The 12570-nt window shown below is 45.5% G+C and overlaps 1 protein-coding gene across 3 annotated transcripts in view; it reads right to left on the reverse strand.

The window, feature by feature from the left end:
* The window catches only part of VAV2 (vav guanine nucleotide exchange factor 2), a 98642-nt gene that overhangs the window by 33368 nt on the left and 52704 nt on the right, over positions 1-12570 (reverse strand). For all 3 annotated transcript variants that reach the window (XR_014028024.1, XM_081339934.1, XM_081339933.1), the window contains exon 3: positions 432-490. Coding sequence is in view for 2 of the 3 variants with exons in the window: in XM_081339934.1 (XP_081196060.1) it covers positions 432-490 (59 nt within the window). In the remaining variant the exon portion in view is untranslated. The remainder of the gene's footprint in view (positions 1-431; positions 491-12570) is intronic.

A 12570-nucleotide genomic window follows, 5' to 3' on the forward strand; every position in this document is an offset into this window, starting at 1 on the left:
ATACAATGGAAAGTTGATTTTGTAACATTTGTCTAAATGAAATGCATTAACTGAATTATTAATAATGACATATTAATGGTTTTGTTATCCCAAATCCTGATCCATGCAGGAATGGGCTGTAATTTTCCATGGTGGTCCAGCATGGGTTGGGTCATAAATGTTTTTTTGTCTCCTATATAGGGCTGAGAGGAGGGGGGCGGACCAAAATCACCAAAATCACCCTTGGTCTCTCTGCTTCTGACTCCAGCAACTTCACCATTCATGATTTTCATGCTTGGACAATTCAATGGTTACACATTTTGAAGGAGATATTTGCAATCCTCAAAATAAGCCTCTGCTTAAAGCAAAGTATTAATTTATCTATTGCAAAGAAAAGTAGCTTTTTATTAAAAAGGACTCTGGAAGTGGAGTGAGAGGTCGGTGTTTTTTACCTGATGCCCTTGTTCTGAGCGATGCTGTGGTGAGAAAGTCTGGAAACGGCCGAGATGACCTGATTGAAAAAAGAAAAAGAGAAAGTTCATGGTCAGAATTTACCACCTGCTCTTTATCAAGAGGCGCCTCAGGTGAGGCCTGGAATGCTTCGTTTCACCCATGAAGGACGTGACCAGCGTCCCTTGCTTGGACAGCCTTCTGGCCTGAGGCTGCTCCCGCCGACAGTGCTGTGGCTTTCATGCCAAGAACAGGGCCTGGGCCCACAAACACCCGGCAGATATCTGGCTAAAAAGTGGCACTGAACTTGGACTACAATCCCCATCATTAACATCACCCAGAGAACTACGGCTTGCCTCACCAAGCTGTTGTGTGTCCCACAGCAGGATGACCCTGATCCTGGGCGGCGGAGGGGGGGGACACCTTGTTTCCTTTAAGGAAATCCAACTGTCCCTACTTCAATGGGGGCACAACTCTCACTGGCTCCAGCCCCCTCCCCAGGTGAAAGGGGGAGTTGCTGGGAGAGGTTCAAGCAGAGGGATGGATGAGATGGGCAGAAGGAATGATTGCGGACACTGAGGCCAAAAATAATGGGGTGGGGAGGAGAGAGCAGGCATATTTTTAAAGCGTCAGAGGGGAGAATCTGTATCTCCAAACCTGGTTTCTCTCTCAAGAGTTTCCATCCATCCTAAAAGCCTTTTTCTGAGAGACATTTATGATAAGGAAGGAAGGAAGGAAGGAAGGAAGGAAGGAAGGAAGGAAGGAAGGAAGGAAGGAAGGAAGGAAGGAAGGAAGGGAAGGGAAGGGATTTCAAAGCTCGGCGGCCTCCATGGAGGAAGTGCCGGGGAGCTTTCCCCCTCCCCACACGCAGGAGGCTGATCTGCATTTGGCACCCGGCCACAGAAGCCACTGCCTGCCTGGCAGCTTCTCAGGGCAGCTGGAGGCCTGGCCATGCATGGCTGACAAAGCTCAGCGCACAGAGGTTTCCAGCAAGGCTCACTGAGTTGATAGAGCCAGAAAAGCATGTGAGAATGTCAAGTACGCATGAAATAGTTCAAGGCTGTGGCTTGGCCCGAGGAGGACCCTGGTGGAGCCCCATTCAGAGCCAAAGAGCAGCTCCCGTTGGGGGGGTCACCACCTCTGAGCCATCCAGTCAAGGAAAGCGCTTCATACACAGAGCATAGTGAAAACTGCATTTTTGCTCTCATCCTTTTCAAATGACCTAGCAAGTTCCAGAAAGAAAAGGAAGGCTCTCTTGGGCCCTGAGACCTTCAAGTGACCAGGGCCACCAGCAGAGGAGGCGTCCTGCTTCTCCTGGGCTCCACTGGGCCTTCTGTCTGCTGGCCAAGCCCTTACGTGCATTGCCCATCCCAGTTCCTCTCCAGCCAAGTTCTTCCTCTAGTGGCTTCTCCAGGAGGATCCCTACAATCGGAATCCCACCTATGGGGTTTGAGGTGAGAGGAGATCCAGGACACGTGGAAGGAAGGATTTCATACACCCTCCAATGTTTGAAGGGCATCCTTGAGAGCAAAGGATTTATCAGTGGCCCCCAGAAATGGGTGCAAGAGGAGCCAGGATCCTTTGCCCAGCAACCTCTCAGGATAGCCTCGTTGGCTGTCTTGAGAATCCACTACTGGGAAGGAAAACTGGTGGGGACCTTGCTCCCTTCACCTTTTGTTACTTGGGACTCTAACTGTGGGGCATCTGGGTGGCCTGTGCAGGCACCATTAACCTTCTCCTATCAGCCTCTCCCCATTTCACTTTCCTCCCCAAACAGATTTTTCAAGAGGGGTGGATTTCTCTGATGGGAGACTTTTGGGTCAGAAGGCATCTCCGGAATATTATTGGTACATTAATAAAATGGCTGCATTGATGCAGGCAGAGGTGGTCAGAGGGGGCAAAGAACCCCTGAGTCTGTAGGGATTGTAGGACAGTCTGTAGAGGTGGGCAAGGCAGATGGAAAAAATGACGTCCTAGGAATAAGGAAAATGTACTGGATAGCACTACCGATCTGATACAATAAAGGAAAGAATATAGAAATAACAGTCACATCATCGATGAGAGCCAATTTAGTCCAATGGTTAAGGCACCAAGCTAGGAACCAGGAGACTGTGAATTCTAGTCCTGCCTTGGCATGAAAGCTGGTGACTTTGGGCCAGCTGTTCTCTCTCAGTCCAGAATGTCAGAGTCAGCCAACAAAGAAGTCAGTCAATTTCTAACGCAGCCAATAAATCAACATTTGGTTGATCGGGGGGGGGGGGGGGAGCCGAGCCTTGTGGAAAAACAGTAGGAAGAAAAAAAATCATAAGGGAGTATAATGTAAGAAAATAATCAGTATGAAAAACAATCCATAAATGGGATCACATCATGATATCACAATGCCCTGTGCAGCATCTCTAGGAATCATATGTGGGGGATGAAGACAAACTCGTGAGCCTGGTTCTACCTTCCTTTGGTTCTTCTAGCCACGATGCTGAGATAGCCGACATAAGATGCAGATTCAGACACCAAACAGAAAGACCGGAACCAATAAGAACAAGCTGAAGGATGATCCAAGAATGACCACAGAAGGAAAATCAAACCAGTGGATAAATGATACGTATGAAAGCCAGAAAATGGTTAGTGAATCAGTGGTACAAGTTCCCAGAAGAAAAAACTCAAACTGAAATCAATGCAAGACAAAATTTTAGAGCTAGTAGAAAAATGCTGTCAATGAAAAACAAAAAAAAGCAAAACTTTAAAATATAGAACAATCAAAGAATGCTGGGAATTCACGGCATCTCTGCAGAATTATTAAAACTAATGGACAAAGCTGGCATTGAACAAACATTGTCCAATATAATTTATAATGCAAGGACTATTCCAAGGGTTGGGCTGACATCAATGTTTATTACCTCATCTAAAACTAAAGCAAAAAGTGCCCTGAATAGGTTCCAGTAAATCTTAAAATAGTACCCCAAAGACAGCTCAGAAGAGTGGAGCTGTTTTGAATCTAATTTGGATTCATATGTTACAGTTGCTTTTTTTTCATAGACCAAATCCGAGGGCAATTGAGTTGAGGGAGGTGGATATTTATGCAAGTTTAGGAAAAGCATTTGATCCAGAAAGCTTTGCAAGGTGCTCTATACTGCAAACCACTGAGCTGGGGGACAGAGACGTATCATGTTTATGAATTTCTGCTGAAGCAAACAGCAGCTGTTAAAGGAGGAGGAAAAACAACAAAATCATTTCTAATATTATGATGAATGCAACAAGGCTGTGATTTCACAATGATATATATTCTGAAACCATTACAAAACTTTTTCAAAATATAAGGAAACTTCTTTGCTGCCAAGTTTCATTGGGACTTCACTGGTGGATCCTTTGCTCTTACGTCTTGCCAGATCTTTGCAAGGAGCAGAAGAGCAGACAGACAAAGGCCCCAGTGACAATCAGGAGACCAGAAGGCTTTGAAATGCAGATTTACACAGGATGACTTAAGAATACCATGGGCTGACTATGCAGAAAATGGCACTGCCTTTCAAGGAACAGGCATTTCAAGAAAATGAAATTGGGAAATTAGGGTAAGTTGTAAGTAATGAGAAATATTAAGTACTTCAATGACTTACGTAAAGAAAAGTCCAAGGGCAACAGAAAGAGACCTATATCTTGGCTGAAAAATACATTGATGCTGGCAAATATACAATGGGAGGAGGAGGAGGAGGAGGAGGAGGAAGAAGATACCCAGGGCACCACCACCCAGGCACAACATGTTGTTGTTAGCTGCGAAGTCGTGTCCGACCCATCGCGACCCTATGGACAACGTTCCTCCAGGGCAGGCCTTCCTGTCCTCTACCATCTTCTGGAGTCCATTTAAGCTCACACCTACTGCTTCAGTGACTCCATCCAACCACCTCATTCTCTGTCGTCCCTTTCTTCTCTTGCCCTCAATCTTTCCCAGCATTAGGCTCTTCTCCAGTAAGTCCTTCCTTCTCATTAGGTGGCCAAAGGATTTGAGTTTCAGCTTCAGGATCTGGCCTTCTAAAGAGCAGTCAGGGTTGATCTCCTCTAGGACTGACCAGTTTGATCACCTTGCAGTCCAAGGGACTCGCAGGAGTCTTCTCCAGCACCATAGTTCAAAGGCCTCAATTCTTTGGCGCTCAGCCTTTTTTATGGTCCAGCTTTCACAGCCATACATTGCAACTGGGAAGACCATAGCCTTGACTATACGCACTTTTGTTGACAGGGTGATGTCTCTGCTTTTTAGTGTGCTGTCTAGATTTGCCATGGCTTTCCTCCCGAGGAGCAAGCGTCTTTTAATTTCTTGGCTACAGTCCCCATCTGCGGTGATCTTGGAGCCCAGGAAAATAAAATCTGTCACTACCTCCATTTCTTCCCCATCTATTTGCCAGGAATTGAGAGGGCCGGATGCCATGATCTTGGTTTTTTTAATGTTAAGTTTCTACCCAAGTTTTGCACTCTCGTTCTTCACCCGCAACAAGAGGCTCTTTAGTTCCTCTTCGTTTTCTGCCATTAGAGTGGTATCATCTGCATATCTTAGGTTGTTGATGTTTCTTCCGGCAATCTTAATTCCAACTTTTGATTCATCTAGCCCTGCCTTTCTCATGATGTGCTCTGCATATAAGTTAAATAGGCAGGGCGACAGTATATAGCCCTGCCGGACTCCTTTCCCAATTTTGAACCAATCAGTGGTTCCGTGTCCAGTTCTCACTGTTGCTTCTTGGCCTGCATATTGTTTCTCAAGAGACAAATAAGATGGTCTGGTACGCCCATCTCTTTAAGAACTTGCCACAGTTTGTTATGATCCACACAATCAAAGGCTTTAGCATAGTCAATGAAGCAGAAGTAGATGTTTTTCTGGAACTCTCTAGCTTTCTCCATGATCCAGCGTGTGTTGGCAATTTGATCTCTAGTTCCTCTGCCTCTTTGAAATCCTGCCTGTACTTCTGGTAGTTCTCGATCCACATACTGCTGGAGTCTAGCTTGTAGGATTTTAAGCATAACTTTACTAGCATGAGAAATGAGTGCAATGGTGCGATAGTTTGAACATTCTATTAATAATTGCTTTACCTTTATTTCTTTCAAGTGATACTGAGAGAGGATGTGTTTCTGGTTTCTATTTTCCAAGTAGTCAGATTATCTGACTTGCGCCCTTGTCAAATAAAGAGTGCTTGGAAGCCCTAAGCCAACTACTGAGAGACAATCAATTCCCCCCTCCCTCGACAGCCAGGCTGTTGCATCAACAGGAAAACAACGCTGTTGGTCATGGATGGCTGTCAGGACTCACTTCAAACCCACATCTTAAGAAAGCAGAACTCTTGGAAGTGAATTCTTCCAACAGGAACTTTTACTAAGAGTAGTTGATAGCAGGCATAATAGACAGGATCTGAGACTTCCCACGCAGAACGTTAGGTTAAGGTATCCCCAAGCAAGACCCCACCCCATAGTCCGCCCGGCCAGTGTGGGACGACCAATCCCCAGGTTAACACCATCTTGGGAAAAGGGGAGATAACATCAGTCCATCTCCAGATCACACAGTGATGGTTGACGGCTCTTCACACCTTCCTCTGAGAGCATAGAAATAAACCAGGCACGTAGGTTACATTCTTTATTCCTTCTCTTGTTCTTACTGACAGTTTAGGGAGATAGGTTCAGAGAGATATAGTGCAGGGGAGCAAGATGTTACATTGTAGTGGATAGAGGAAGCAAAGGAAATAAACGAAAGCAAAAGGTTACATTGTAGCAGATAGAGGAAGCAAAGGAAATAAATGAAAGCAAAAGGTTACATTGTAGCAGATAGAGGAAGCAAAGGCAATAAACAAAAGCAAAAGGTTACATTGTAGCAGATAGAGGAAGCAGAGGCAATACCCCCCCCCCCGGCACATCCCCCCTCCCCCTTGGAAAGGGGGAAAGGTGAGGTTTGATTTTGGGTCAGAGGGAATAGATAGAAATGAAATAGGAATGGGTTCTGACAATGGTGCTGGGCACCTGGCCTGGTCCTGCTTATGACCAGGGACCTTGTGTGAGCCAGGAAGGAGGGCCCTTTGAAGGCTGGGGCTGTGGGGCAGCTAGGAAGGCAATCTGAACTGAAGGAGCCGGGGAAGATGAGCTGAAGGTGCCCTCACCCACCTGGGTTATTCCTTTGCAATTCTGGGCCTCCCACAAAGATACAGGTGCTTCCTTCACTTCTAGGCACAGCAACAAGAAAAGCTACAAAATCTCTCCTATGACGTTGTATCATTAAATTATTAGTATTCGTTGAATGAATAATAGGACATCCTTTGCACAGTCTAAACAATCTTCCAGAAGAGCTTCCTATAGATGGAAGCTTGTTCGAAAGACAGAAAAAAACAGGCTCTTTGGGCAGCTGCATAATTCATGCAGACAAGTCCTTCTAACCTTGCCTATCAATGTATTTGCAACCATAAAAGCATCTCACCAACTTGTTAGTTTGCAAACTACTGGTACGTCTTCACAAATCCCTAAGTCTCCTCCACAACAGAGTCAATAGGTAAAACCGCCAAAAGGAAGCCATACACAACCCGAGGCTGCCTTTTGAGCAGCCTTCTCCGCTTAGATAACCAGCCATCTCTTCCGAAAAGGATGTGCAAAAGTAGCCATTGTGCTAAGCAGACATCCAGAACAAGAAGCTCCATCTTCTTCCTTTGCTGCCCCCCCTTCTTTTTCCTGCATGGGGCAACCCCGGGGGTCCCCACCAGCTGCAGATGTTCTGCAGAGTCTGGGGGTGGGGGTGTGATGCTGCTGCATAGCTCATTCTCAGGCTGATCAAGATTTACAAGTCTCGATAAACTTCACCAAGGAAGAAAAAAAGGAGGGTCCACAGAACAGATTTTGGGTTTATACTGACTTGCAGATTGGAAATAGTTCATCTGCTGGAATTCCTGTGACCCCCCTGCCTTTCTCCCCCCATAAATCTTGCTAAAAACATACTCTGTGAGAGCCACGCTTGAAAAGTAATCACATTTGGTTTTAGGCAGACCCCGAGAGCCTGGCAAAGAGATGAACCTGGCAGGGCAGGGCTATTAACCACAATCCCCACCACCACCCGCTTCCTCCCCTGGATGCTTCTGACTGAATTGCTTTGGATCATGGAGGCAGAAAAGGGCTGGAAATAATAATAATAATAATAATAATAATAATAATAATAATAATAATAATAATAATAATAATAATAATAATAATAATAATAATAATAATAATAATAATAATTTAATTTCTATACCGCCCTTCTCCCGAAGGACTCAGGGCGGTGTACAGGGCAATAAATACAATAAAAATACAATGTACAAAAGTTAAAAAAGAATTAAACATTGTAGCCCAATTAAAGTAAAACTAATAATATTAATATTAAAATACCCCAAACCCATCAGACCAGGCCAGCTTGTTCAAATAAGTAAGTTTTTAGGTCACAGCGGAAGGAGCGAAGTTCAGGAGGCAGCTTAACTGCCTCCACAACTCAATCAATTCCATCTAGTCTACTTTGGAGGGGGGGCAACTCAGATAAGCAGTATTTTTAAGTGACCTTCAGATGTATTTTGGAGGATATGATCTTGCATAACATTTCTGTAGCCTCCCCCCAAAAGGAAGACATTCCTGAACCCAAAAAGCTACTCCCAGAGGAGAAATTATGGATGTGCTGAACCAGTGTATAACCATCTGGACCATTATTGTAGCTAGCTTAGGAATTAAGAACTGTGTTAGAGTATTTAGCATTTATAGGGTTAATGCTGTGTCCTTAATAGAACTGTATGTAAGAACATTTAGCATTTAAAGGGTTAATGTTTCCTTAAGAGATGGTTTCTGGGTAACGTAGTTTAGTTGTTAGTTAATCCTGATCTATATCTTATGTAGTCAGTGGGAGGACATCCTGGCTATGTGCCAGGTTGTAAAGCCCTTATTGTAATTAACCATTGTGCAGGCTTCGAATAGTGTCTGTAACAATGCTCAGCAATGCTTAGCTGAAATGGAGAAAAACCACTCCTTTTTTACACTACGAGAATGAACAAATATGTAACCTGAATATGTTTCCACGACCAGATGTCTTTACTGCAAAATGTAAGTCTTTGCTTAAAGTTCCTGGACAATAAATATTTGTTTTAAAATTATTTTCGTTGAGTTAAACTGTCTGGAATCTGGAACTACAAAGCATTTTAGTTCTGGGAGCCAGAACAATGGAGTATCCCCAAAAATAATTCAGGGTAAGTTCAGAAGAAATCACTTCATCAGAAAAGGTGCAGGATGTCCCCCCCACACACACTGAGGTGATCTCCTTGGAGCTCCCCTTTACAAGAACAATGCCCCTTTTGTTCCCCTGCACCCTCTTTCCCCCTTTCTCTGCTGTTCCCTGTGGTTTGGGTGGGTGGGAAGAGGGGAGCCCAGCTTTGTCTCTTTAATTGCCTTCCAGGCACCTCTGGATTGCTGGACCAGCCCCCCCTTGCAGCTTCCTGGGCTTCAGAGGGAGGGGCTGTCCAGGGCCTCAGACAAGACTAGAACTGTGGTCTCCACTTTCTAGCCTGGGGCCTCCGCCACTGGATGAAAGCGATTCCCCTTAATCTACTGGAGGATCAGTCATGAGGATGATTCTGCCTCTTTCAGATGGAATTAAACTTTTTTCTCCCTAGGAAGAGAGCCTCCTTTGCCCCTGCCCTGTGGAACACTCCAGGTGAGATGTCCCCTCCTCCTGGCCTTCCACAAAAGGGGGCTGGCATGGGGAGTCCAGAGGGGAGAGCAGCTGTGGGCTGGGCTGGTGCCCTGAGAGCCCCCCTTCCCCTTTTAAACTAATTTGGATAGAGAGGGAGGGAGAGGGAGACACAGAGAGAAGACTGCTTGAAAATGGGCCCAGACTTTAACCTAAGGGGAAAAGCTAAATTGATTTTTTTAAAAAAAGTCTTTCCCCCCCCCCCCACATTTAAGTCTCTCCAAGGGAGGTCAGGCCATTCGGGAGAGCCAAGCTCTGGGAACAAGCCCGGTGCTTCTCATCAGGATAAGGTCAGCCTCTTTAACAGGACTGGATTGCCTGCAGAACATTTTCTGGATGGAAATGTCCTGTTGTGCAAGGAGAAAATAGAGAGGGGACCACCTGAGATGGGCAAATCTTTTCCTGCTTCTTCACAGGGTTGCACGTGACTGGCACAGGCTGCTGACAGATTGCCAATTGTGCAAAGGTGTGACTGTATGGTGCATTTCTACATTTGTTCCTTTGCACTCCGGCTTTATTGCTTCTTGATCTCCACATTACAGTAACCAAAATCTGTGTTAATTCCTTCCAGATTAAAAAAGCAAAGACTCTCCAGCAATGAGTATGATTTTAAATCATTCCAGGCTTACTAACATCTGCTTTTTCTCTCTGTGTTCTGTCCTGTCTCTTCCCTTTTCTTCTTTTTAAGAAAAATCAACAGCCTTAGATTTCTCTCTCACTTTTTCTCCAGCCAGACCAACCAGTGACCCTGACCCTGACATCTGGTATTTTACTGCACTCATTTATACATTTTTACCATTCCACATCACCTGTTTAATGTGTAAGCACCATCCAGCATGGACCTCTCCTGCTGAGAAGGAACGAGAGTGGGACAGGATCCCTTCTTCCTGGATCTGCCTCAGGTAGGCCACGCGGGGTGCCCACCACCAGGTCTGGCCTCTAACAGGAGATTTGGAAAGGTTGGCCAAGACCAAGAAAATTCTCAGGGAACCAAAGGCTCCAGGATTTTGATGGGCCTGATGGCTGCAGTTCAAAGGTTCACCGGGGGCCACCTCTTGGAGTAAGTGACAAGCTTTGAATCCCAAATCCCCATCCTTTCATGGACTCAGCACTTCCAGGGTACAGTAAATAAATCTGATCCAGCTGATCAGGAGCTTGGGAATGCTGCATATGTGATATAATGGAACTTATATGGAAGACAGAGGTACTCCTAACATTACTGTTGTTGTGAGATTTTATTATTTGTTGATTTATTAAAATAAGTTAATTGTATACAAAGGTGGCTTTTTTAAAATGATGATGTTGATGATAACAATAACAATAATGTTGGAAGGAACCTTGCAGGTCACCTAGTCCAATCCCCTGCTCAGGCAGGAAACCCTATACCATTTCAGACAAATTGCTGCCCAGTCTCTTCTTAAAAACTTCCAGTGCTGGAGCATTCACAGCTTCTGGTGGCAGGTTGTTCCACTGATTAATTGTTCTAACTGTCTGAAAATTTCTCCTTAGTTTTAGGTTGCTTTTCTCTTTGATTAGTTTTCATCCCTTGCTTCTTTAGATTGGGGACTCCTGATCTAAATAAATAAATAATCTTGACTGTAATAAACATTTGTTGCATGGTTGATCAGCTGTGAGCTGGGTGACAATTAAAGGAAATCCAGTTGCCTCAAAAATTAGATGGAGAAGACTTCTCAAGAGTTCCTCATCAAATTGGAAGAGGCAGCGGGGGTTCCTGGGGGGGGTGTACAAGGCTCCATCCCAAGATGTCTACGGTTCAACATTTTTGGTAATGTTTTAGATCAGGGCTTTTCAACCAGTGGTATGCGTACCACCAGTGGTACTTTGGCACCTGGCAGGTGGTACGGGACCCTCCTAGAGAAGTATAGTGGGGGAGAGGAATGAGCTGAAATGACCCAAGCCTGAGGGAGAGGCAGCTGGAGCTGCAGGACTGTCGGGCTCGGCAGAAGCCCCAGGATCGCCACAGGGATCCAGCTGATTGGCATATCCAGAAACTGCACGTAGCTGGAGTGAACTGAAGAGAAAAGGAGGGGAGGGAGGAAAGGATATAAAAGGAGGTGGTTTTGCTGGGAAAAGGGATGGAGAAGAAGCTGTGGAAGGAGAGCTCAGCAAGCAGCGAGGAAAAAGAGACAGGGAAAAAGAAGAAGCTGCTGCTGGAAGAAAAGGTTCCCTGGTTCGTTTTCTCCAGCTAGGAGAATGCAATCAGCACTGATGAAATGAAAAGCCGGGAGATGAGCATGTCAGAAAGGAGGTTGGTTTATTTTGGAAGCCAGTGGGTTCTGGGTCAGCTGGCAACTTGATTGGGTTACCATAAGGATTTTTATACAGTTTTTACAGCCTTTTCTAATTCAGAGGCTCAGTTTGTGTGCTTTGGTTATTGAAATATTTTAGTCTGTTTCACAAAGGCTACCAATGAGTCCAAAGTGTTGGCTTCCATAGGTTTAATCCTTTTAAACAAATGTAATTATTTTTACCCCTTTATCTTGAGTCTGTCTATGGCTTTTAGCAAGTTTTCTTTGAAAGTAAACAGGCTTAATTTAAGGTTATTGCTTTTCGCTGAGTCTTTCAGGCTCCAGTTGCTACAATGTTTAAACTGAGACACGCCTGAGGCAGTTTGGAGGGGGGGGGAAACAGAGTTAGTATTTCTTTATTCTGGGAGGATTTTGTGAGTCTTTCTTGCTTTGTGCTTGATTCCTATATTTTTAGGAGTACAGGAAGGGACTGGGGGGTGCATCCTGCTCTGGACCCGGCTGTATTGAACAACTTTCGTCCTGTCTCCAACCTTCGCTTTCTTGCGAAGGTTGTTGAGAGTGTGGTGGCGCATCAGCTCCCTCTGGTCCTGGATGAAGCGGATTATCTAGACCCGTACCAATCGGGTTTCAGGCCCGGGCACAGCACGGAGACGGCATTGGTCGCGCTGGTGAATGATCTCTGGAGGGCTCGGGACAGGGGGCATTCCTCTGTCCTAGTCCTATTAGACCTCTCGGCGGCTTTCGATACCATCGACCATGGTATCTTGCTGCGGCGTCTCAGGGGATTGGGAGTGGAAGGCACAGTTTTACAGTGGTTCTCCTCCTATCTCTTGGGACGTTCGCAGTCGGTGTTGGCAGGGGGGCAGAGGTCGACCGCGAGGTCTCTCATTTGTGGAGTTCCTCAGGGGTCGGTCCTCTCGCCTCTCCTGTTCAACATCTACATGAAGCCGCTGGGTGAGATCATTCGTGGCTTTGGAGTTGGGTATCATCAGTACGCTGATGATACCCAACTTTTCTTTTCGACCCCAAACCACCCCAGTGATGCCCTCAACGTGATGTCCCGTTGCCTGGAGGCGGTTCGGGTCTGGATGGGGAGGAACAGACTCCAGCTCAACCCCGACAAGACTGAGTGGCTTTGCATATCTTCATCCC

This window comes from Vipera berus, assembly GCF_964194415.1.
Source record: "Vipera berus genome assembly, chromosome: 15".
Lineage (NCBI taxonomy): Eukaryota > Metazoa > Chordata > Lepidosauria > Squamata > Viperidae > Vipera > Vipera berus.